The sequence below is a fragment of the Salmo salar genome, chromosome 14 (genome assembly GCF_965601325.2).
Source record: "Salmo salar chromosome 14, fSalSal1, whole genome shotgun sequence".
NCBI lineage: Eukaryota > Metazoa > Chordata > Actinopteri > Salmoniformes > Salmonidae > Salmo > Salmo salar.
This window is the reverse complement of record NC_138304.1, coordinates 88,091,100-88,117,945: the sequence shown is the minus strand read 5'-3', so window position 1 is coordinate 88,117,945 and position 26,846 is coordinate 88,091,100. Positions and strand designations below refer to the sequence as shown.

The 26,846-nt window shown below is 42.7% G+C and overlaps 1 protein-coding gene across 1 annotated transcript in view; it reads right to left on the bottom strand.

Annotated features, from left to right (window-relative positions):
* The window catches only part of LOC106570400 (CUB and sushi domain-containing protein 3), a 738,870-nt gene that overhangs the window by 190,113 nt on the left and 521,911 nt on the right, over positions 1 to 26,846 (bottom strand). Inside the window, exons 33-40 of the mRNA XM_082961236.1 lie at positions 11,770 to 11,883; positions 10,785 to 10,880; positions 7,641 to 7,844; positions 4,311 to 4,435; positions 3,675 to 3,771; positions 2,675 to 2,779; positions 2,358 to 2,476; positions 1,614 to 1,683 (exon numbers count right to left, since the gene is read on the bottom strand). Coding sequence (XP_082817362.1) covers positions 1,614 to 1,683; positions 2,358 to 2,476; positions 2,675 to 2,779; positions 3,675 to 3,771; positions 4,311 to 4,435; positions 7,641 to 7,844; positions 10,785 to 10,880; positions 11,770 to 11,883 — 930 coding nt within the window. The remainder of the gene's footprint in view (positions 1 to 1,613; positions 1,684 to 2,357; positions 2,477 to 2,674; positions 2,780 to 3,674; positions 3,772 to 4,310; positions 4,436 to 7,640; positions 7,845 to 10,784; positions 10,881 to 11,769; positions 11,884 to 26,846) is intronic.

The window sequence follows — 26,846 nt, the reverse complement described above, 5'->3', positions numbered from 1 at the left end:
TTCTTCAGACCAGCTTACCTCAGAAGAGAGAGCCAAGGTTTGACCATCCAATTCCTCTACTGAAAGTTACCTATACCACGTGGTTAAACCTTTAGACTATCGAGACCGACAGAATAATAACAAGTCTTTGATATTAATTAATAGTCTGCAGCTAGAAATTATATCATTGAACGCGAAGACCGACGAGACATCCATTCTATAACGACATTAATGAATGTCGCTTTGAAAGACCCATTCTAACCGAGAGAGAGAGAACGGGACAAAAACTCTCCAACAGGACAAAAACTCTCCAACAAGGATCCCGACGACACACTGAGCGTAAATATATATTGATTGCAATTTTTCCCGAATGAGTGAGCGTTCATGTACAAAGGGTTAGCATATCAATTGTTAATATTAATGAACTCTGTGTGCCTCCTCAGCTGCCCTTTATGACCCTTTGTTTAACAGGCCGCCATGCCTGTTTAGCCCACTAGGGCACATTACTCTACCAATTCTTTGTGACGATAATTACTGTTTGTATGCTTTCCGTGAATTACTTAGTTTAGTAAATAAATGATTTTAAGACAATTGATGTATGGATGACTTTAGTAAAGGCTGGATTCATGCAGATACAACAATTTACGATGTTTGGAATGAGACTGGACGCGAGGTAAAATACACCATTTAAACCAGAAGATAATCGGCCTATACTATAATATAATATATAATGTTATAATATAGGAAAGTTATATTAGGAAAATTATAACTTTGTAATCTGAATATTTTCCTTGGTGACCCGATCTCCTAGTTAATTACAATTAAATGATTAATTAGTTTAATCGCGTGATAATAATTACAGGGAGTTAATTGATAAACATGTCTTCAGTTTAATGGTACCCCAAAGACACGACAGGGGTATTGTGTGTAGATTGATGAGGATTTTTATTTATTTAATCAATTTTAGAATAAGGTTGTAACGTAACAAAATGTGGAAAAAGACAAGGTGTCTGAATACTTTCCGAATGCACTGTGCGTGTTCCTGAGAGTCTTATCTTTCAGTGATGGAGTCATAATATTTTGTAGCTTAAACCATTCAAAAGATAGAGACACATTTGTAGGAAGAAAACAGAAACCACTCTGCTTATTACAACCACATCTAGCGGCTACCGGAGGTTACTGACATAACCCCTGTTCGTGATCGAACGACCCCATTTTCAGCTTCTCTCATGACCACTAGTTTGGAAAACTCTGCTCTATACAATCCTAATTGACAGTCACACCTTTACGTCACAGAGTAAAGGAACTCTATTCTATTTTCTACTAGATGTTTAGACATACAGATGTAGGATCATCATTTGAGTCAGTTTTCTACAGCAGGAAAATAATCCTGCAGCAACAGGAAATGTGAATTATTATGTGGGCTATAATTAATGGACATTTTTGTAGGGGTTGATACATTTTTGGTTTTGTGCTAATAAAGTCTGAAATTAATTTCAAAGTGGAAATGACAAACTTTATAAGCCTTTTTAAATACACTACAAGTTTGTTTGTATTTCCTGCTCAGCAACAAAAGAGTGATCAAGTTAAGATCCTACATCTGTACTAATGTCACAGTAAGGTTATCGACATACCAAGACACAGTGGGATTGGGTAGTTCCATCTCCGGACTGGTCCTGGCATACAGGTTATATGGGCGTTCCCCTGGTGAAGAAAATACATGTAAGAGATAATCAATGAGGGGCTATGCCTTCTCTGGAAAATAATGAACGAAGTTCCACAACGCACTAGCAGAGTGGAAATAACCTTCCATGGAGTTGCATTATTTTCCAGAGACCGCACCCCGAGTTGATTATGCCTTTTATACCATGGCTATAATTTAACACAATTCCACAAAAAAATGTATTCATTTGCAGGTAGAAATGTGTTCAACATCAAGCTAGCTAGTTTACTAGATAGCAACAGTAGTTGCCTTGGTAACCAAACAAACAGACTTGCTAGTTTAGCTAACCAAACATCAGCCTAGCTTGCTATTATGAAAATCCAATTATGTCAATGCCAATAATGTTTTCAATTCGACTTTTGCTTTCAAAAGCAGCTCAAACATAGAACATATAGGAACTATATCCATTGAATTCTACCATACAAATATACTGTGCGTTATAGGGAAATAATGAATGCTCTAGAATGCCCTTCAATTTGAAGTCAATCTGAAACAAGTATTGAATTAGGCTATGGTATGCCTTATTCATAGATGCTTTAAAACAGTAGAACACTGAGAAAAACGTTCAAAATACCTACTAAGATGAACAGACGGAGAGAATAGATGAAATCGATCCAGATAGAGAAGAATAGAGATGGAAAGAATTGCCTCTTACCTGCAGAGAGTAGCCTTGTTCACACTGAAACAGCACCACGTCTCCAACCATGTAGCGCTCTCCAACCTTGATGCCATAGTTGGGGGTCTGTGGCTCTGGACAGGACTCCAGACCTATGGCTGAGGAGAGAGGGAAAGAGAAAATATGACTTGTTGTCACAGTTTTACACACACACACACACACACACACACACACACACACACACACACACACACACACACACACACACACACACACACACACACACACACACACACACACACACACACACACACACCGCACACACACACAATAAAGCCATCTACTGACAGACATACCTGTGTACTCCAGGTGGAAGCCTGCAGCAGACACACTGATGTCTGAACTGAAACTCAGGTATAGGTTGTTGGACGTGCTGTTGAGCAACTGGGGGATGGTGGTGCCTTGAAAGAGAGAGAGAACGAGTGTGAGATAAGATGTTATAAAATAACTCTTTAAAGGTTCACTTCACCCTTACTGGTTGTTGTCCTGCCATAAATACTATTGTACACATCCCATTGTTCCAACCTCCAGCAGCTTCCTATAGATTGTATAGGTGATGAGGCAGGCCAGATCTGTATGGACCAGCTCACAGCTCCACATTGTGGAGTGGCCCTGTCCTTCAGGCCTCAGCATGGGACTCTTATACCCACTTGAACTTCCTCATTACTGTCCACCCCCACGTCCTCTTCCCGCTCTCCACCCCATAGATCCGGCATTGACCCGTTGGGCCTCGGTGACAGACCGGCCAACAAGGCCGGAGCGTGGCTGATGCTGGGTCCCTATCGATGTGCTCACCAGCCAGTATTATTGTCAATGCGGCTACAGAAATCAGCGGGAGGGAGCTCCCTTGACAGGCCTGGCAGGAATTGATCTGTAGTACACAGTCAGGGAGGGACACACTGAACCACATGTGTTCCGACTGGTAGAATTATATGATCATGATCGTGGATTTAAGAAGCTGTATTTCTCGAGGGAAAACAACTCGTTTTTTACAGTAAATTATTACAATGATCTCGGAAAGGGATTTTCGTTTTATGAGATACATTTTGTGTTATGGGATTGTGGTCATGGACGCAGGAAGGTGTTTGTCTTGAGGGAAAACAACTTATTTTTCACAGTAAATTATTATAAGGATCTCAGAAAGGGACATTCTTGTCATAGAATATAGCTAGCTGGAACTCTAATTGATGGCCAAATCAGGATGACATTAACAGATATCATAACACATTTGTGATGCTAAATAAATGAAGGCACCAGAAGTGTTTTTAAAATTTTTATACAGGATCTGTAGATTACCTGAGTAGCTGCCCAGTCTAGGAGCGTGGTTGTCACCTCCGTCATAGAAGTCCAGAGAGTCCCAGTTGTGTTCGGAAGCAAAGCTCACCACCTGGATCTGAGGAGTTCGAAGTCAGACCCTTTTCACACTACCTCACCAACCTGACCCGAACTGAGCTAACTCACTAATGCCTGATTCATACTATATCCCAAACAGTACTTTACTGTCTTGCATATTATCTTTTCACATTATCCTTTCCAACACTGTTCCAGCCACTATGGCGGATGCGTAAGCAGGCCACCACAGTACAGCTCGATTCGGCTTGGCTCAGTAGTGTGAAAAGGGTATAAGCCAGAGGAAGAACACTCCCATACAGAAACACAGATACACTTCGTCGTCACTTAATTTAAAAAACACATTGAAAATGTACTGTAGATAATATTCAATGGAAAGAGATAGGGGCGAGAATTGTGGTTCAAAACACAAAGCACTCTTACTGGCTACATTAAACATTTACCCTTTAAATAATTAATAAGCTATTAAGCATTCCCTTTATTAAAAGTTGTAACTTCTCATACTGCATGGCGATATTGTTAAATCTCAAACATCTATATTGGTCCATGGGACTTCAAACAGAACAGAAGAGGCCCTCTTACTTGGATTCCAGCGCCCTCGGGCACCGAAACCTTCCAGACGCAGTTCTGATTGTTGTCATAGGGCTCAGGGTAACCCGGGGACAGGATGGTCCCCCTGCGTGCCGTCAGGGTCCCTCCACACGGCACTGAGGGGACAAAGTCAAAACACAGAGGGATGTATGTTAGTACACCGTACAAGTGCCTGTGCTAAAATACAGTACGTCCCATACATTAGCACAAGCACATCAGACATTCAAGGAAAACGACATGCTACATCAGACATAAAATTACATGCTAGCATGTATGTCCTAATATGTCCACCATATACATGGGTCTGTGCTTTGATGGATGCACTGAGGGCTTTTAAATAGACACCTCACTGAGATACAGATATCATTATGTACCTAGTACAACCAGCTGGCTGTGCTGTGCCTAATGGAGCTAGGCGTGTCTTCTCCTAGACTGTGTTAAATACATGAAACTGAAGGACATCCTAGATGAGCACTGCAAGTCTGTTACACTTTCTGAATCGGGGCCCTGGTTACCTCACTACAGACAGAGATATCACTATAGATGTCTGACTTATAGTGAAGATTCAGTGAGCCCTCAGTCAATAGAAGATTGTTTGACTAACATAGAGAGAACGCATGTTGGACAAGGAACGGTTAATCAAATCTTCGATATAGACATTCTTTGCAGTGACAGACAGTGATTGTAGAAAAAGTAAAGAGGTCTAAAATAATGTAATACCTCATGTTGACCAATCAGCACAGTTCAAGTTTTGACGGCTATTGTCGTAGAGGCATACCTTTTCATTCTTATCGGCCTCATACCTATACACACATCCCATCCCACCATGTGTCCGGTACTGCTTGCTGTGCAGTAGCAGAGAGAACAGTCTACGACTTGGGTGACTGGAGTCCCTGACAATTTTTCTGGCCTTCCTCTGACACCGCCTAGTAATTAGGTCCTGGATAGCAGGAAGCTTGGCCCCAGTGATTTATTGGGCCGTACGCACTACCCTCTGTAGCGCCTTACGGTCAGATGCCGAGCAGTTGCCATACCAGGCGGTGATGCAACCGGTCAGGATGCTCTTGATGGTGCAGCTGTAGATCTTTTTGAGGATCTGGGGACCCATGCCAAATCTTTTCAGTCTCCTGAGGGGGAAAAGGTGTTGTTGTGCCCTCTTCATGACTGTCTTGGTGTGTTTGGACCATGATCGTTTGTAGATGATGTGGACACCCAAGGAACCTGAAACTCTCGACCTGCTACACTACAGCCCCGTCTATGTTAATGGGGGCTTGTTTGGCCATCCTTTTCCTGTAATCCACAATCATCTCCTTTGTCTTGCTCACAATGAGGGGGAGGATGTTCCCCCTGTTTGTTGAAGGGCTGCCAAGTATTGTCCTCCGAACTGCGTGAGGAGGGAGAGAAGTGGGAGAGCAGAGCGTTGTCAATAGCACAAGCTGGTATCTAATGCTGCCAGAACAGGTTTTTTATTTCCTGCTCAGATGCTCAGATACGATGGTGATGCTATCTGTGAAGGATAACGCTGTATACTAGAGGTCAGCGCTAAACACTTTGTTTAAACAACTAAGAGCAGGTAGGGCCACACTGATGGCTGTCTAATATTGCAGCAGAAATGTCTGACAGATCCGAGAGACAGCAAGAGAGGGAGGGAAATAACGAGAGGGGAGAGCGAGAGAGAGAGAGAGAGAGAGAGAGAGAGAAATAAAGAAAGAAGGAAATAAAGAAAGAAAGAAAGAAAGAAAGAAAGAAAGAAAGAAAGAAAGAAAGAAAGAAAGAAAGAAAGAAAGAAAGAAAGAAAGAAAGAAAAGAGGGCAACGAGCGAAAGAGAGCAAAGTCCAATATATCTGTGTCAGGCGCTTAAATTATTCAACAAATTCACTTCAGAGCAATTTCAACTCATCCATATTTTACAGATGATATATAAAATGCGGCCATAGTGCTAAGATAATCACAGAGAAAATCCTATGGACCGTATCCTTCCCACTGGAAAACAGGAGCGAAAAACAGAAAACACTAAAAAGACTAGTTCAACATCAGGCCAAAAAGGCAGCATGGAGAGAGCAATTCATTTGCAAATATGGCCCTGTCAATTTTGCACTCCCTAATGGATTGATAGAGGCTCTTCACCTCCAGATAGCTAGATAGAAGCCTTTCACTGCCACATGACTAGACAGAGGCCATTCATTCAAAGACACCTAGATAGAGGCCCTTTATATATGAACAGAAAAAGCAGACAACAGCTGAGGTCAAATCCTGTTTATGAACTACTGTACTCTGTCACCCTTCTTTGCTTTGGAGCAGGGCTTTGGATGGGCTTGACAGGAAAGGACACCATGTTATTCTGTCTCTGCCATTGAGGAACAGGGAGCTAACACAGATCAAAATGTAATCTACAACTCTCCCATCAGACAGGCACACACTCTGCCTACTGTAGCCCACCAAGTACACAAAAAAAGCCTAGAAAAAATCCCTGCCTTAAAAGTAGTGTGATAAGAATGTCGATCTGGCTCAAAAACAGAACCTTGAATATTGGTGTGTGGTCTGCGAAAAAGAGGATGCAGGAAAAAGGCTAAACTTACTTGAAGAGAAAAAAGGGAGTCTTTAAAATATCCTTCAAATGTAATCCAATTGACAAATAGAAATGATTGGAACCAAGATTTAAAAAAGAACTGATATTGGCACAAGATGGAGGGAGGGTTGGAACATATAACTAACAAAATTACAGTTAACCAACATTTACGCTTAATTCAGTATAAACTAATGTGTAGAATTTATTATATATATGAGACAAAATTCACAAATTCTACAGCACAACGGCAGAGTCATGTCTTAAGTGTAAAACTAACAATGACTCAATAATTCATGCCTTCTGGGAGTGCTATAAAGTCAAAAAGTTATGGGCGGAGTTAGAAAGTTTGCTGTTTTTACAATAATAGATTGCAGTTCTATTGATAGTCAAAATATGTAAGAAACAGGCCGGAGCCAATCTCTCTCTCTCACACTCTCTCTCTCTTCTCTTCTTGCTCAACCCTCTGTCTCTATCCTCTCTCGTCTCCTCACCACACTCTTTAGACCTGGCTGAATGCACAGCCAAGAGGAAACATTCTGTTCAGAGTGGTAAGGAAGGCCCTCTGAGCGACCCTCACAGCCAAAACCCCAGTCTGCTTTTGTGTGCACACTGACGCTCCCACGATAATGTCTTTGCCTCACTTAAGAGGCGGCCCGTGACGATTGGCATGTTGACAAAGCTTGTTAGCGTTAGAACAATCAGGGGTGTTTCTCACACACGGTAGCCACGGTAGCTTGGTCAATCATACTGACCAACACAAGTGGGTAGCGAGTCATTCCATTGGGCCAGGGTGTCGGGGACGGTCTCACAGCGGATGGCGGTGGAACCGTGCAGGATGTATCCAGGGTTACACTCAAACAGGACCGAGGCACCCATGGCGAAGTCGTTCCCGATCCGTTTGCCGAAGCGAGGCTCAGGGACTGAACTGCACTGGGTGGCACTGGTCCTTGGGACAGCTGTGGATAGGATAGGAGGTGTCAGTAAAGCAATAGAAGAAGAAGCAGCAGCAGGGGAGAAAAACTTCAAATTAGATATATCCAATCTCTCACCACAGACTTTCAGCTAGCTGGCTAGCTAGCTAACGTGACATTTGATAATGGGTTCTGAGGTAAGATATAACATCAATGCAAAACCACGTCTGAGACAGACCAGCACCATGGTGTTCTTAGGCTTTGTAAGAGCAGAGGAGAGCGTGTGTCTGTTACCTTCATCATCCGCCCCTGAGCGCTCAGAAAAACTATTACACACTTGAATACTGAAGGCAGGGTTATCACATAAACAAGAACCATCTGACTGAATCTGTCATTTGTGTAAAAGTCTGGTGGTGTTCTATTTAAACAGAAAATTAAAATTGGGATTAAATGTTGAGAAGTGCAATAACTGAGCTATTGAGTGGGATTTAAGTCAGCAGGCCTAGCTCGCAATTGCAAGAACAAATGAATGAGTCCAAAAATTAAGGAGGAAGGAAGGGAGGCAGGGAGGCAGAGAGGCAGGGACGCAGAGAGGCAGCGAGGGAGGCAGGGAGTTGTTGGGATCCGTCCAGGAGTTAGGCTTAGCATGTGTCAGGGGGGAATGAGACTTCTACACTGGAGGATGCTGCTGCTAGATGGGACACTATTTCCTATATATTGCACTACTTTTGACCAAGACCCATAGAGCTCTGTTCAAAAGTAGTGCTCTATGTAGGGAATAGAGTGCCATCTGCCACGCAAAATTACTCTGAGGAGATTTCAAGGAGGGGAAATGTGGAATGTGTACATTTTGCGAAAGTTCTAAGAAGCTTGATCATTCTAAGCTTTTTGGGGATATGTGAAGCATCTTGCTGAGCAGGACACCTATGTGCCTGTGATAGTGCTGAACAGACAGGTTTTGGGGCCAGGCAACGTCATCAACAGATAGCTAGCTGACAGAAAAATTGAAATGTACCCCTCCTGCTTCTGCACACTACTGATGACTGTATGTACTCTATGGAAGTGTGTGACGTTCTAAATGTCAGGCATCTAAAAATAATTTTAATTTACAGACCCTCATTACTCTTGAGAGCATTCTTTAAGCTATCAATAAAGCTCAATTTATTTCACTCCCTGTCAGAGTCACACATTTCAATATTTATTACACGTGGAGGTACTGTATTCAAAGGATCCTAATGTTTATACAGTCATTTCGAACACGTAGTGGCACAGCTAAACTCAATCCATGCCTCTGGCTTGGCTGGGGTTGGATGAAAGCGACTTGCTGATTCATTAGAATAATGTCATGACAGAGCTAAAATACCCAATATTGGAAGACAGAAAGGGCTTAGTTTTGTATGTATGTTGCCAAAATTAGTACAGCCTCAGAGTCATAAGGATGTCCTAATATGGACACTGTACTTATGAATAATTCAGTATAATCTATGAAATAAACTTTTTCAGGACCCTGTCTTTCAAAGATAATTCGTAAAAATCAAAATAACTTCACAGATCATCATTGTAAAGGGTTTAAACACTGTTTCCCATGCTTGTTCAATGAACCATAAACAATTAATGAACATGCACCTGTGGAACGGGCGTTCAGACACTCACAGCTTACAGACGGTAGGCAATTAAGGTCACAGTTATGAAAACTTAGGACACTAAAGAGGCCTTTCTACTGACTCTGAAAAACACCAAAAGAAAGATGCCCAGGGTCCCTGCTCATCTGTGTGAATGTGCCTTAGGCATGCTCCAAGGATGCATGAGGACTGCAGGTGTGGCCAGGGCAATAAATTGCAATGTCCATATTGTGAGATGCCTAAGACAGCGCTACAGGGAGACAGGACGGACAGCTGATCGTCCTCGTAGTGGCAGACCACGTGTAACAACACCTGCACAGGATCGGTACATCCAAACATCACACCTGCGGGACAGGTACATGATGGCAACAACAACTGCTCGAGTTACACCAGGAGTGCACAATCCCTCCATCAGTGCTCAGACTGTCCGCAATAGGCTGAGAGAGGCTGGACTGAGTGCTTGTAGGCCTGTTGTATGGCAGGTCCTCACCAGACATCACTGGCAACAACGTCACCTATGGGCACAAACCCACTGTCGCTGGATCAGACAGGACTGGCAAAAAGTGCTCTTCACTGACGAGTTGTTGTTTTGTCTCACCAGGGGTGATGGTCGGATTCGCGTTTATCGTCGAAGGAATGAGCGTTACACCGAGGCCTGTACTCTGGAGCAGGATCGATTTGGAGGTGGAGGGTCCATCATGGTCTGGGGCGGTGTGTCACAGCATCCTCGGACTGAGCTTGTTGTCATTGCAGGCAATCTCAAACCTGTGCGTTACAGGGAAGACATCCTCCTCCCTCATGAGGTACCCTTCCTGCAGGCTCATCCTAACATGACCCTCCAGCATGACAATGCCACCAGCCATACTGCTCGTGCTGTGCGTGATTTCCTGCAAGACAGGAATGTCAGTGTTCTGCCATGGCCAGCGAAGAGACCGGATCTCAATCCCATTGAGCACGTCTGGGACCTGTTGGATTGGAGGGTGAGGGCTAGAGCCATTCCCCCCAGAAATGTCTGGGAACTTGCAGGTGCCTTGGTGGAAGAGTGGGGTAAAATCCCACAGCAAGAACTGGCAAATGTGGTGCAGTCCATGAGGAGGAGATGCACTGCAGTACTTAATGCAGCTGGTGGCCACACCAGATACTGACTGTTACTTTTTGATTTTGACCCCCCCCTTTGTTCAGGGACACAGTATTCAATTTCTGTTAGTCACATGTCTGTGGAACTTGTTCAGTTCATGTCTCAGTTGTTGAATCTTGTTATGTTCATACAAATATTTACACATGTTAAGTTTGTTGAAAATAAACGCAGTTGACAGTGAGTGGACGTTTCTTTTTTTGCTGAGTTTATCTATGGAAGACCAACCTTGGTAGACAAAGTGAAAGCCCTTAGCAGTCTCCGGGCCGACCGTGGTGAACTTTATGGTTATCTGGTTGCCCGTGCTCAAGGGTAGAGACTCTCCTGAAGAAAGAAAAAAAATGACGGATTTCAATGATCAATCAAACACAACTTACAACTCCACCGCACACAAAGATTTCACAGGATGAAAGGTTATTCTTCTGATTGATGTGTAGGTTGGCTGTCCAACAACTGATGATCCGACCTAGTTAAAGATAAATGTATCAGAGTCCATTGGATTAATCAATCATGTTGATCTCTGATCTGGCGTTGTTTAACTCTGATGCCTGTCGTGCTGAACTAATCAGCTATTAGTTCAATGTTATACTTGAACAGAACATTAAGAGGCAACAAGGGATTCATGCTTTGATAGAAGGCCTTATTGATTGCCAACGGACCCCTTTCATTCCACCTCGTTGTCTTCCTCTTCTTCTTCTTCTTCACAGTCTCCCTGGCACTTTGGTGGTCTTATCCCTGATAGCCACGGGGGAAATGTACAGCCTTGTATCAGCATTTACCTCTTTGTTAAGAGCATATCATAAGGTGCTGCTGATTACATGGTACAGACCATGTCATTTCCCCTCCGTCTTATATACACACAAGCAAGCAAGCACGTACACACATGCACACACACACCAACGCACATGCGCACGGCTCAATAGCTCAGCATAACTGAGGGTATGGACCCAAGGGGAACAGATGCTTTGCTGATAAATACTTTGTATGGAGACTAAAGTGATACTGAATAAACGGGTCCAATATGTGACTAATGTATGGCTCTTGGGATGTGGCTTTAAAGCCTTTTTGTACAATAACCCAGCCCAGAACCCCGAACAGCAAGCACAGTGACAAAAAGGAAAATCTCCAGAACAATGTTCAGTGCCGCTTTTACTGACGTGTCTGTCGTTGTGTTGTGTTGTGTTGTGTTGTGTTGTGTTGCTGTTTGTATTACCTGAGTGGGAGCCAGAGAGAGAAGACAGGAGTGGAGACTGCTGCGTAGGCCCATCATAAATGTCCACAACGTCATTGAGTGATGTCTGGAACAAGACAAATTGCCCAAACAGCACTAAAAGAGAGAAAGAGAGAAAATAGAAAGAAGTCTTTAACTAATTAAAATACTAACAAAAAAGCTTAGAACCATTGTGTTAACACAATTCATCATTTCACACCAAGCTATCAAAATAGAAACAAGACCGTTACTAGTTGTCACAGGTGTACTGGCCGTTTAGAAAATGCATGAGAGCTAAATTGTGACATCTATTTTAAGCGTAGCCTCAGTGGATGGTAGGTACTAAAGCACGGCAAAATAGATCACAATGTGTCATTATACAATTACTGTTTTGTCAACTGCTCCTCCTCTCTTTGGCAATGAGCATATTGAGCTGCTTTAAAAAATAAAAATGACATTGTGCAAATAACATCACAAAAGTACATCATTATTCTTCATTACAACAGCAGTGGGCGTAAAACTGTGGCAGGGACTCCCCAAGGTAACAGCACTGTATGTTTATTTAAATCTTTTAATTGGAAACCTCTCGGAGAGTCTCTTAGTGTTCTGAGCAAAGCCGCAAAACACTGGTGCACACTGTGGGCTTCCTCTCAACTGTACACAGTAACACAGAAATATCTTTATTTACCCTCCCTAACCGCTTTGATGGCGTCATTGTGAAGGCAGAAAAACTCTTTACCCAGCCAAGTCATTAGCATAACAAAACTCTACTGTACTTGCCCTAAATTGTTACGAAATGACAATTTGCAATTTGATGCTGAGACTACTTGTTCTCGGGAGAAACAGTACGTTGTAAGTCACTTAGTTGCTGATTTCTCTAACTTTACGTTCCCCCTGACCCAAATTGTCTTTGGTTTCCAAGAAGTAAGCCCAATGATGGATGCCCAGTCAGGGTTGGACATTTCCAGTAACTTTTGATTTTGAAATGAGGAGATCCAAATCACATGTGTAATCACTTAATATATGAGATTAGGGTGAACACTTACGACACTCACTTGCACCATCTTGCCCTGCTAACTGTCTATTAGGAGGTCAGTTAATGATTTTACTGCCGTGGGCTAAATCAGGGTCACACAGAGGGTTTCTTGGTATTCTTAAATAAAGTATCCACCTCACACACATGGTTATGGTCTTAAAAAAAGAAGACTCCTCTACCATGTCAGATATAGAGGTGAAATGTATTACATTTTGAGTTTGCATTCCAATATTACTCTTTATATACATCACAGAAGACTGAAATATAACACAACTGTTTGACATAGAAACACTGGATTTTAAGCAAAAAATACAAAAAATAAAGTGGTATTAATTCATTATTAATTATCGGCCCCTTGAGGCCGATTTGGTCTTTTGACTGCAGGAAAGGGCAACAGATGCTAATGAATCTACAGTATCTATGCATCTACATAATAGTATGCTTATAGGACTGCTATGTTGTGATTAAGTCCAAAGCTTCTTTGGTTAGTGATGCACAAGGGATGGGTCATTACACCCAATGGCCATCCCAATATCAAATATACTGTATGGAGGTCATACATACATCTTGCCTGAATCCCTTTGATTTCTTGGTTTGATTAAATGGTATCTTTACACTAACAGTCACCCTGGGAAACAGATTCGGGGACCGTAAATATCATGCGTCTGAAAGTAGGAGGGCTGATTAAGGATCCGTTTTGCCTTTTAGATCACAATGAATAACATGGCATGGAAGAGGGGGGGGGGGGGCTGACCCTAGATCAGCACTCCTACTGAGACGCTTGATACATACAACCCTTGTCTAATACTATATACAGTTGCTTTTGAATTGCAACAATCCATATTTTTACCAGAAAAGTATTACAGATTTGATTCTGTATTTAAACAGAAACGTAGAAATGATGAGATTTGCCAGGATGTTTTACCCAAGTTAAGAGTAGTGCCTTTGAGTTGTATGCCTAAGTAGACAAGATGAGTGTGTGCTCGACTCCTCATGCATACATTCAGTACAGGACAGGGAAAACACACACGCGCAATTGGGCATGTACAAACAAGGCCATTATTGATGGGCCTTTATTCATGTTATGCTGAAGAGCCCAACTGCACAGAGGCTACGTTCCAAATACCACCTTCAATAACACAAGATGAGAGAAATGCTAACTATCACTGCAACACGTCTGTATCGCCTGAATGCACAATAAGAAACATAGGCCAATAGTTTTGGTTAGGGAAGAGCATATATCATTTTAACGTAGGCATAATAGCCTACGATCCAGTTTTAATGCCGTTGTGTTTGTTGAGTGTGGGTTTTTAGTGTGGGGAGAAGTCCAACAGCTTTGTGTTAAAATGTCAGTATTTGTAGCAGTCGTGGTATTGTACTACTGTACACACACAGACCTCCCTCCCCAAACGCCAAACCACTGGCAACCTCAGCCTCCCCACTCCAATACTGGGCCCAAGTCAGGGGAAAAAGCTCAAACCTTCCCCAGAGAATGTGCTTTGTTGAACGGAACAGAGAGAACAGAGAGCCCATGGTCCATTTACTGTGTCTGGGAGGGAGGCCGAGGACTGACTTTATCTTCAGCAGACACGTACTGTAGAGCGGTATAGCTTTATGTGTTGGAACTATGCATGTATTTGGAGAGTATTGTCCCAGATGCGAATTCAATAAATACCCAATATTTAACTGAAAATTCCTCTCGTAACGGCTTTGATATCAAAGCTCACTCTAATGTCTTGCAATGTAAGAAGAACATTTGCTGCCAATACCAAATAGACTAAAACAACTGTACGCCATGGAACCAGAGAAGACCTGAGTACCAGTTTGGCAACAGCTCACCCTATGGTTTGTGCCATCCTTCAGATTTCAGACCCATTCCTCCTAAAAGGAAAAGTAGGCCAACTTTCACATCTGTGTTAGCTCTTGCCATTATTACTTAGTTTAGTCAAGCTTACGTATCAGCATATTGGCCTTCGTCAGAGCCTTTGTGACCCATTCCTCATATGAATAGGTTTCAGTGTGTACTCTAGGTAAGGATACCAGTCTTTCAGGGATATATTTCATCAGCTGAAACAATATCAAAGAAAACTCCCTGACACTTTTATTGGTAAACAGTTGAGGGATTGGGCTTGAGAAATGTAACCACCTTCAAATTCATAGACAGGGCTATTGATAAAAAGACTGACCGTCCATTATATCAAAACCATGTTTTGAGGCTGTACAGTGCTTGTTTACGTTTACTTTGTTTACAAACAATGGAGTAAAACAAGCTTATATCTTGGGTTCTGAACTAAACTCATGAGGCATTCATAAGTTATATTCTTCAAGTATCAATGGGTACATATCAAAAATGTGTAAGTCTGACAATGGATGTAGCAACTGCCTCAAAAAAGAGTTCACATGAAAACTCTTACAGACAGAACACGCACACGCTGAGCTGTACCACTCAAAGTCATGTTCATACACAGCCTAGATATTTCGCTACAAAGCCAACTGCCTGACAAGCAGAGGCAAGCTCCTCGTTTCACAAGCAGCTAGGGTGAACCCTGTCTTCCAGCCATGCGCTCTCTCACACACACGCGCACGCAGGCACACACGCACGCACACACACACGGACACACACAGCACTTCCAGAGCTAAGTGCTCCAGCGCAGTGCCCACAAGCAGAGGCTGCGTCCCAAACGGCACCCTATTCCCTAAGTATTGCACTCATTTTGAAGAACCCATAGGGCTAGTAGTAGGAGTAGGGTGTCATTTGGGACATAGCCTTAAACACCTAGCTCTTAACACCTAGCTCAGCACTATTTCAGGAAGTAGTTTCAACAAACAGACCTCCGCCACACGAGATTGCCCTTTACCAAACGCGTCTCGCTCACTTAACATGTTCTGACAGATGCTTCCGAGGTCATATGGAAATGAAACCGATGATTAATTCAGATTCCCTTTTCCACCCTTTTTCTTAGGCGCTAAGATACCCCTCTAAAATAAAAGACCTTGCAGTTGCCGTTTTTTTTTCGGGTTTGTTGTCTCCCCTGATGGTGCCTTGGTTGGAACAGATTTCCATTTCATCTGTTCTTTAAGGTACAGAGGGAGAGAGGGAGAGAGAGAAAAAGATGGAGACTTTTCTGAGATGAATGAGGACCTATAGCTGACGTTATCATGCTCAACAGCAGTGTCTACCATCACCAACCACACACAAACACAGCCAAGGTACAGTCATGGAAATACCGAACAGAAGTGTTAAGGGCAGGCACAATACCCCATTGTACAAAGCATACAATTACCATCTGTAAGATGCAAAGCGTAAACATATGACTCAAGGTCGGACCGAAGCGCGTCTTCTTTGGCTGAATTAATTATATTCAAATGCTATAACTTTCCCAGCTTTCCCAGGTACAATGTTGAATATCAAATGTTGACACTGAAATAATGTGTGCAATAGCCATCATGGCTTTCATTTAAAACCCTTTCAACCTCTAAAGTGCAAACTAAACACAATTAATGGCGGGAGACATGAGAAAATGTCCTTTGTGCCAAAAGCTCCCAATCCAAGCATAAAACAGGGAATACATACAGTATTACTGCAATATAAATGCCTTGGATTAATGCGATTCACTCTTCAATAACCTTGCAGCAGAAGGGAAGCTCTCTGAATGTCACACTGGACTAGAATCTCAGTCTGCAGTATTCATGAAATCAGTGGAAAAGGGCCAATAATAATCAGGCGAGGGGCTGGGATCTTGAAAATGTCTAATATTCAAAGGAATTCATTATCTGGGACCTGCGTCCGTGGGATAAGGAGCTAGAGGACAAAAGGGTAATCAGCCCAGCGTTGGTCCATGCTGCCATTGGGTGGCCTGCTGGTGTTCTGACTGTACAGCTAGATAGAGCTTCTGTACACACACACAGGGCCGTGGTACATCTACCCCCCTCGCCAACCCAGCATAGTCAGGACACACACACGCACGCACCCACACATGCACACACGCACATGCACATACACACGCTCACACACACACACACACACGCACAGGCACACAAACACGCACACAAACTACCGGCGCCCCAACGTGGTAGATATACATTACCAACAAGATCTCATAGTTTCCCTTTGAAATTCCACGTATTATGGATGAATGTCTATTTTGATGCATTCATTCTGCATGGTTACTGGGTTAAAACAGAAACAACTCAAAGGTTAACAGTTTAGGTCTTTAATTCCGAGTGGTTAAGGTTAGGGCTATGGTTTGGGGAAGGCTTAAAACAGAATAATGAAAAACGTATCATCAGGTATTTTCACGGCTTGCTAGAGCACTGTGAACTGCAGTGGTACAGTGTTCTAAGCAGGGTGCTCTGGCTCCAGTTATCACGAGTTTGCGGCCAGTGGTGCATAATCGCAAAAACTACACATTTGTGAGCGCCGAGAAAGGCATATATCAATATTCTGGGGACCTTTTCAAACATCTGAAATCGAAGTCTATTTCTAGTGATCAGGCTGAGCTATACCCCCTCGTCTAGCAGCATGTTTGTCGCGCAGGGTGGGGGGGGGGCAGCCCGGGAGCCCTGCAGCCTCAGGGTGGCAGGTGCCCTCCGCAGTCAGCCGGCCTCGGGGGCTCAAAAATCCCAGTGTTTCTATGTCAAACAGTTGTGTTATATTTCAGTCTTCTGTGATGTATATAAAGTCTAATATTGGGATGCAAACTCAAAATGTAATACATTTCAACTCTATATCTGACATGGTAGAGGAGTCTTCTTTTTGTTGATCCCATAACCACGTGTGTGAGGTGTATACTTTTGTTTCAAATAGATTGTTTTAATAATACCAAGAAATTCTCTGTGTGACCCTGACTTAGCCCACTGCAGTCTAGCCCTTTAACCCTTACCCTAACCCTAATCCTAAACCTAACCCCTGAATTTAAAATAGCCTTTGTCCTCATAGGGACGTGGTAAATGTCCCCACAAGGAAGAATTGTCCTTGTTTTACTATACCTGTGGGGACTATTTTAGAATAGAAGAACCAACCCACTCACACACACACTTACAGACAGACACACACACACACACAGTACATGATCTTTCTATTTCATAATCATCTCTCGCTTTCTCTCTCTCGCTCTCTCTGGCCGGCCTGCTCTGTTTTGAGTGCAGTGTGTGTGTGAAATGTGAGTGGCTGCTGCCCGAACTAGCCCCATTTGAACTCTTTGTTCTCCCACCCCGACATAGATATCAAACACAGAGTCCCATATGAGCCCTGGCTGGAGTGGAGTAATGCTGCGATCCAGGGGCATCAGATCCATGCTCCCCCCGGGCACCCCTCTACCTGGGGCCGGCTGCCACAGGACCTCCCTGGGCTGGAACAGCCCTATCCTGGAGCCAGTGTCAGGCAAGGCCCAGGCCCCGGCCTACACAGCCCATTAATCCTCATTCCCCTTGGTGCCCTCCATGGCTCACAGATAAATCCGTCTCTCTTTGTTGTGAATCAGGACAGCTCAGGGCTTGATGAATTCACAGGGAGAGAAACTTTCTGTCTGTGACACGCGCACATGCACACACACATTGGGTTCTGTCATCTCTCACCACTCCCAGTGTCACCTTGATTCATCTTCTGTTGTTTTTAACTGGTGAACTTAACTTTTTCTCAGACACCCTTGTCTCTTTCTGTTCTGTTTGTCGCTATCCCTCCAAAGGGTATAATTCACAACATGAAACATTGGACATAAAGCGCTCTGTGAGTTTACTGACACTGCACCAAATAGTGCGTCTCCTACACCTTCTGGAGACTCTTCCTTGCCACTCAGAGGATCTAAAGTATTTTATCTGTGATGACTAAAATCAGCGTTATCTGGAGACTGTTTGATAATGGTAACACAGGGTGTTTACACCACTCATTGGGGAGCCTACTGTAGATCCAGACCCACTGAGTCCAGGCTGAGACAAAGTGCCACCACTAACAGTTTGTAGATGTATGTAACACTCACACCTTACCATTAACACAGCAATATATTGAGATGCATGGTGTTTGTGCAGTGTGATCTGATTCAGTGATCCAGACATCATCGATAGACCATGCCCAGGCATGCTATGTTTTCCATCCTTAATCATTCTTCACAAAATAACATTGTGTCCTAATGCGAGAGACACTATTCCCATTGTTCCCATTGTTCCATGCTGAACCATCAGACATGTACTTTAAGTGGTGGTGAGTGAGTTTGTGTGTTTGCGTGAGAGAGCCAGAAAAGAAAAGGAGATACTGAGAGAGAGAGAGAGAGAGAGAGAGAGAGAGAGAGAGAGAGAGAGAGAGAGAGAGAGAGAGAGATCCCCAATAGAATCCCCATCCTAGAGGGAGAGATCAACCATTTCCAGGCCCAGGGACATGTAATAGTCTGTGGCAACCCAAATGCCAGAACTGGACAAGAACCTGACACTCTTAGTGGACAAACACCTACCTGGAGGTGATAGCATTCCCTCCCAAATATGCCCCCCCCTAGACACAACTATGACAAAACAACCCCCAAAAAAACGGGTCAGAACTCATTTACATTTACATTTAAGTCATTTAGCAGACACTCTTATCCAGAGCGACTTACAAATTGGTGCATTCACCTTATGATATCCAGTGGAACAACCACTTTACAATAGTGCATCTAAATCTTTTTTTTTTGGGGGGGGGGGTTAGAAGGATTACTTTATCCTATCCTGCAGCTCTGTCACACATTGGGTCTGTACATAGTCAACGGTAGGCTTCGAGGGGACTCCTATGGTAGGTTCACCTACAGCTCATACCTTGGCATTAGTACTGTAGATTACTTTATCACTGACCTCAACCCAGAGTCTCTCAGAGTGTTCACTGTCAGCCCACTGACACCTCTATCAGATCACAGCAAAATCACACTCTACTTGAACAGAGCAATACTCATTCATGAGGCATAAATGCCAAAGGAACTGCATAATATTAAGAAATGCTATAGATGGAAGGAAATTAGTGTAGAAACCTACCAAAAAACAATTAGGGTACAACAAATTCAATCCCTTCTAGACAACTTCCTGGACAAAACATTAGTGAAGGTGTAAACTTGACAGTGGACAACCTAAACAGTATATTTGACCTCACAGCTTCCCTATCAAATATAAAAATGTCAGGCAGACAACCTAACCACTTCTGGGAAGATTGGAAAACACTAACCAAACAACAACACAAAGAGTTATCTATCCAAAACAGAGATGTATGGATAAACCACTTATCCAATCTGTTAGGCTCTATAACAAAGAACAAACAGAAAAAAACATATACATGATCAAATACAAATATTAGAATCAACTATTAAAGAATACCAGAACCCACTACATTCTCCAATGACATTGAATTAACTATAGGACAAAATAAAAACCCTCCAACCCGAAAAGGCCTGTGGTGTTGATGGTATCCTAAATGAAATTATAAAGTATACAGAACACAAATTCCAATTTGCTATACTTAAACTTTTTAACCTGTTAGGGCTAGGGGGCAGTATTGACACAGCCGGATAAAAAACATACCCGATTTAATCTGGTTACTACTCCTGCCCAGTAACTAGAATATGCATATAATTATTGGCTTTGGATAGAAAACACCCTAAAGTTTCTAAAACTGTTTGAATGGTGTCTGTGAGTATAACAGAACTCATATGGCCGGCCAAAACCTGAGAAGATTTCAAGCAGGAAGTGGCCTGTCTGAGAAGTAGTGTTTCATCTTGGCTCTTTTTATTGAAGACTCAGGATCTGTGCAATAACGTGACACTTCCTACGTCTTCCATAGGCTCTCAGAGCCCGGGAAAAAGCTGAACGATATCGAGGCAGGCTCTGGCTGAAACACTTTATCGCTTTTGGCAAGTAGCCACTCAGAGTACTATGGGCTTAGGCGCGTGCCCGCGTCGACCGAATGCTTTCTTTTCCTTTGTCTGTTTACCTGAACGCAGATTCCCGGTCGGAATATTATCGCTTTTTTATGAGAAAAATGGCATAAAAATTGATTTTAAACAGCGGTTGACATGCTTCGAAGTACGGTAATGGAATATTTAGAATTTTTTTGTCACGAATTGCGCCATGCTCGCCACCCTTATTTACCCTTTAGGATAGTGTCTTGAACGCACAAACAAAACGTCGCTATTTGGATATAACGATGGATTATTTTGGACCAAACCAACATTTGTTATTGAAGTAGAAGTCCTGGGAGTGCATTCTGACGAAGACAACAAAGGTAATAACATTTTTTTTATAGTAAATCTGACTTTGATGAGTGCTAAACTTGCTGGGTGTCTAAATAGCTAGCCCTGTGATGCCGGGCTATCTACTGAGAATATTGCAAAATGTGCTTTCACCGAAAATCTATTTTAAAATTGGACATATCGAGTGCATAGAGGAGTTCTGTATCTATAATTCTTAAAATAATTGTTATGCTTTTTGTGAACGTTTATCGTGAGTAATTTAGTAAATTCACTGGCAGTGTTCGGTGGGAATGCTAGTCACATGCTAGTCACATGCTAATGTAAAAAGCTGTTTTTTGATATAAATATGAACTTGATTGAACAAAACATGCATGTATTGTATAACATAATGTCCTAGGGTTGTCATCTGATGAAGATCATCAAAGGTTAGTGCTACATTTAGCTGTGGTTTGGGTTTATGTGACATTATATGCTAGCTTGAAAAATGGGTGTCTGATTATTTCTGGCTGGGTACTCTGCTGACATAATCTAATGTTTTGCTTTCGTTGTAAAGCCTTTTTGAAATCGGACAGTGTGGTTAGATTAACGAGAGTCTTATCTTTAACCTGTTATGGCTAGGGGGCAGTATTTTCACGGCTGGATAAAAAACGTACCCGATTTAATCTGGTTACTACTCCTGCCCAGTAACTAGAATATGCATATAATTATTGGCTTTGGATAGAAAATACTCCAAAGTTTCTAAAACTGTTTGAATGGTGTCTGTGAGTATAACAGAACTCAAACGGCAGGTCAAAACCTGAGAGATTCCTTTACAGGAAGTGGCCTGTCTGACCATTTCTTGAACTTCTTTGCCATCTCTATCTTTTACAAAGGATCTCTGCTCTAACGTGACACTTCCTACATCTTCCATGGGCGCTCAGAGCCCGGGAAAAATCTGAACGTCGTCATCCCAGCCCCAGGCTGAAACACATTATCGCCTTTCTCAAGTGGCCGATCAAGGGACTGTGGGCTTAGGCGCGTGCCCTGGCTGCCCCCGTCTTTGTGATTTTTCCTCTGTTTGCCGAAAAGGAGATTCCCGGTCGGAATATTATCGCTTTTTTACGAGATAAATTGCATAAAAATTGATTTTAAACAGCGGTTGACATGCTTCGAAGTACGGTAATGGAATATTTAGAATTTTTTTGTCACGAATTGCGCCATGCGCACGACCCTGATTTACCATTTCGGATAGTGTCTGGGACGCACGAACAAAACGCCGCTATTCGGATATAACGATGGATTATTTTGGACCAAACCAACATTTGTTATTGAAGTAGCAGTCCTGGGAATGCATTCTGACGAAGACAACAAAAGGTAATCAAACTTTTATAATAGTAAATCTGATTTTGGTGAAGGCTAAACTTGCCGGGTGTCTAAATAGCTAGCCCGTGATGGCTGGGCTATGTACTTAGAATATTGCAAAATGTGCTTTCACCAAAAAGCTATTTTAAAATCGGACATATCGAGTGCATAGAGGAGTTCTGTATCTATAATTCTTAAAATAATTGTTATGCTTTTTGTGAACGTTTATCGTGAGTAATTTAGTAAATTGTTAGCAAATTCCCCGGAAGTTTGCGGGGGGTATGCTAGTTCTGAACGTCACATGCTAATGTAAAAAGCTGTTTTTTGATATAAATATGAACTTGATTGAACAAAACATGCATGTATTGTATAACATAATGTCCTAGTTGTGTCATCTGATGAAGATCATCAAAGGTTAGTGCTGCATTTAGCTGTCTTCTGGGTTTTTGTGACATTATATGCTAGCTTGAAAAATGGGTGTCTGATTATTTCTGGCTTGGTACTCTGCTGACATAATCTAATGTTTTGCTTTCGCTGTAAAGCCTTTTTGAAATCGGACAGTGTGGTTAGATAAAGGAGAGTCTTGTCTTTAAAATGCTGTGAAATAGTCATATGTTTGAAAAATTGAAGTTTTTGTATTTTTGAGGAATTTGTAATTCGCGCCACGCCTATCATTGGATATTGGAGCAGGTGTTCCGCTAGCGGAACGTCTAGATGTAAGAGGTTAAAATGGTGTAAAATAGTCATATTTTTGAAAAATTGAAGTAATAGCATTTCTAAGGTATTTGAATAACGCGCCACAGGATTCAACTGGCTGTTGAGTAGGTGGGACGCAAGCGTCCCACCTAGCCCATAGAGGTTAACATCATCCTCAGCTCTGGCATCTTCCCCAATGTTTGGAACCATGGACTGATCACCCCAATCCACAAAAGTAGAGACATATTTGACCCCAATAACTACCATTGTCATACACTGATCTGTTTCACCTGTCTTTGTGATTGTCTCCACCCCCCTCCATGTGCTGCCCATCTTCCCCATTATCCCCAATGTATTTATACCTGTGTTTTCTGTTGCCAGTTTGTCAAGTCAACCAGCATTTTCATTCTCAGCTCCTGCTTTTCCCAGTCTCTCTTATTCTTGCCCTCCTGGTTTTGACCCATGCCTGTCCTGACTCTGAGCCCGCCTGCCTGACCACTCTGCCTGCCATCCTGTACCTTTGCCCCACCTCTGGATTGTTGACCTCTGCAAACCCTGACCCTGAGCCTGCCTGCCATCCGATACCATTGCCCCACCTCTGGTTACTGACCCCTCCCTGCCTTGACCTGTCTATTACCTGCCAATGTTGGAATATTAAACCATTGTCAAGTCGACGTGTCTGCATCTGGGTCTTACCTTGATTCCTGATAATCGTGGGATATGTGTCAACAGCAACCTTGGGAAAATCCTCTGCATTACCATTAACAACAGACTCATACATTTCCTCAGTGAAAACAATGTACTGAGCAAATGTCAAATTGGCTTTTACCAAATTACTGTACAACAGACCACGTATTCATCCTGCACACTCTAATTTCCAAACAAACAAACAAAAATAAAGGCAAAGTCTTCTCATGTTTTGTTCATTTCAAAAAAGCTTTCAACTCAATTTGGCATGAGAATCTGCTATACAAATGAATGGAAAGCGATGTTGGGGGAAAAACATACGACATTACAAAATCCATGTACACAACCAGTGTGCCGTTAACTAAAATTGGTAAAAAACACAAATTTCTTTCCACAGGGCCGTGGGTTGAGACATGGATCCAGCTTGAGCCCCGCCCTCTTCAACATATATATAAACGAAAGGGCGAGGGCACTAGAACAGTCTGCGGCACCCGGCCTCACCCTACTAGAATCTGAAATCAAATGTCTACAGTTTGCTGATGATCTGATGCTTCTGTCCCCAACCAAGGAGTGCCAACAGCAACACCTAGATCTTCTGCACAGATTCTGTCAGACCTGGGAACTGACAGTAAATCCCAGTAAGACAAAAATAATGGAGTTCCAAAAAAGGTACAGTTGCAAGGACCACACATACAAATTCCATCTAGACACCGTTGCCGTAGAGCACACAAAAAAAGATATGTCCCTCGGCCTAAACATCAGCATCACAGGTAACTTCCTCAAAGCTGTGAACGATCTGAGAGACAAGGCAAGAAGGGCCTTCTACCTCATCAAAAGGAACATAAAATTTGACATACCAATTAAGACCTGACTAAAAATACTTGAATCAGTTATAGAACCCATTGCCCTTTATGGTTGTGAAGTCTGGGGTCCACTCACCAACCAAGAATGAATAAAATGAGACAAACACCAGATTGAGGCTCTGCATGCAGAATTCTGCAAAAATATCCCCTGTGTACAACGTAAAACACCAAATAATACATGCAGAGCAGAATTAGGCTGACACCGGCTAATTATCAAAATCCCGAAAATAGTAGTTAAATTCTGCAACCACCTAAAATGAAGCAATTCCCAAACCTTCCATAACAAAGCCATCACCTACAGAGAGATGAACCTGGAGAAGAGTCCCCTAAGCAAGCTGGTCCCCTGTGGCTCAGTTGGTAGAGCATGGTGTGTGCAACGCCAGGGTTGTGGGTTCGATTCCCACGGGGGGCCAGTACAAAACAAAATGCATGAAATGAAATGTATGCATTCACTACTGTAAGTTGCTCTGGATAAGAGTGTCTGCTAAATGACTAAAATGTAAATGTAAAAATGTCCTGGGGCTCTGTTCACCAAAACAAACAGACCCCACAGAGCCCCAGGACAGCAACAAAATTAGACCCAACCAAATCATGAGAAAACAAAAAGATAATTACTTGACACATTGGAAAGAATTAACAAAAAAACAGAGCAAACTAGAATGCTATTTGGCCCTAAACAGAGAGTAAACAGTGGCAGAATACCTGACATCTGTGACCCAAAATTAAGGAAAGCTTTGACTATGTACAGACTCAGTGAGCATAGCCTTGCTATTGAGAAAGGCTGTTGTAGGCAGACCTGGCTGTCAAGAGAAGACAGGCTATGTGCACACTGCCCACAAAATTAGGTGGAAACTGAGCTGCACTTATTAACCTCGTGCTAAATGTATGACAATATTAGAGACACATACTTCCCTCAGATTACACAGACCCACAAAGAATTCAAATCCAATTCTGTTAAACTTCCATATCTATTGGTTGAAATACCACAGTGTGCCATCACAGCAGCAAGATTTGTGACCTGTTGCCACAAGAAAAGGGCAACCAGTGAAGAACATACACCATTGTAAATACAACCCATATTCATGTTCATTTATTTTCCTTTTGGACTTTAACTATTTGCACATCGTTACAGCACTCTATATATACATAATATGACATTTGAAATGTCTTTATTCTTTTGGAACTTTTGTGAGTGTAATGTTTTCTGTCCATTTTTTATTGTTTATTATTTTTATTCTATACATGTTTCCCATGACAATAAAGCCCCATAAATTGACATTGAAATGTAATTGAGAGAGAGAGACAGAGAGACAGAAAGAGACAGAGAGACAGAGAGACAGAGAGAGAGAGAGAGAGAGGCAGACACAGAGACAGAGACAGAGAGAACAGCATGTACTGTTTCTGGTGGTGACGGAGAAATCAGCATAGCCATGCAACACAACAAAGGCAGAAAAAGAGAGGGCATGATAAGAACAGTGGTAGAAAGAATGATAGAAGCAAACAGACAGCAGACCTAATGTCGAAGTTGCAAAAGAACACATTGGTCTAACTCAGTGTCGTTCCAGATGGACAGTCTATCCTTTATAAAACCACACTACAATAACACTCAGCCATGCTCTCTCTCTCTCTCTCTCTCTCTCTCTCTCTCTCTCTCTCTCTCTCTCTCTCTCTCTCTCTCTCCCTCGCCCTCTTTATTTGTCCCTCTCAGGATAAGAGCTTCTTATCTCTCTTTCTTCCTCTCCTGCTCTCTCTCTCTCTCTCTCTCTCTGAGTGCTGGGTGTGTTATGTTGTGGAGGGGCCTGGATAGACTATAAGAGCATACCGTTTCTCTTTCTTCCTGTTACTCTCTCTCTCTCTCTCTCTCGAGTGTTGGGTGTGTTTTGAAGGGGCTGGGCTTGAGTGGTAGCATATAAGAGCCTCCAGGCTGTGCCTCGTCTTATCCTCACATTAACATTCCATCCATCTGCAGGATTTGGAGCCTGTCTGCGCTCTCTCTCTCTCGCTCTCTCTCTCTGTAGAAAGCAGTCATCAGTCTCTCTGTGTGTTCTACCCACCATCCTCTCCACTGGACCCCAGGGGGCACACAATGTCAACAGCCCTCCACAGCCCCTCCACAGGGGTCCAGGACAGGCCTCTGAGCCACAGAATCAGACCCAGATCAGACCTGTTTGCCAACGTTTGTAACAGTGTTGAAAAAAGTACATTAAATCGCTATTGACTGCCTGTCTGTGGCTTGCTTGTTTGATATGCTGT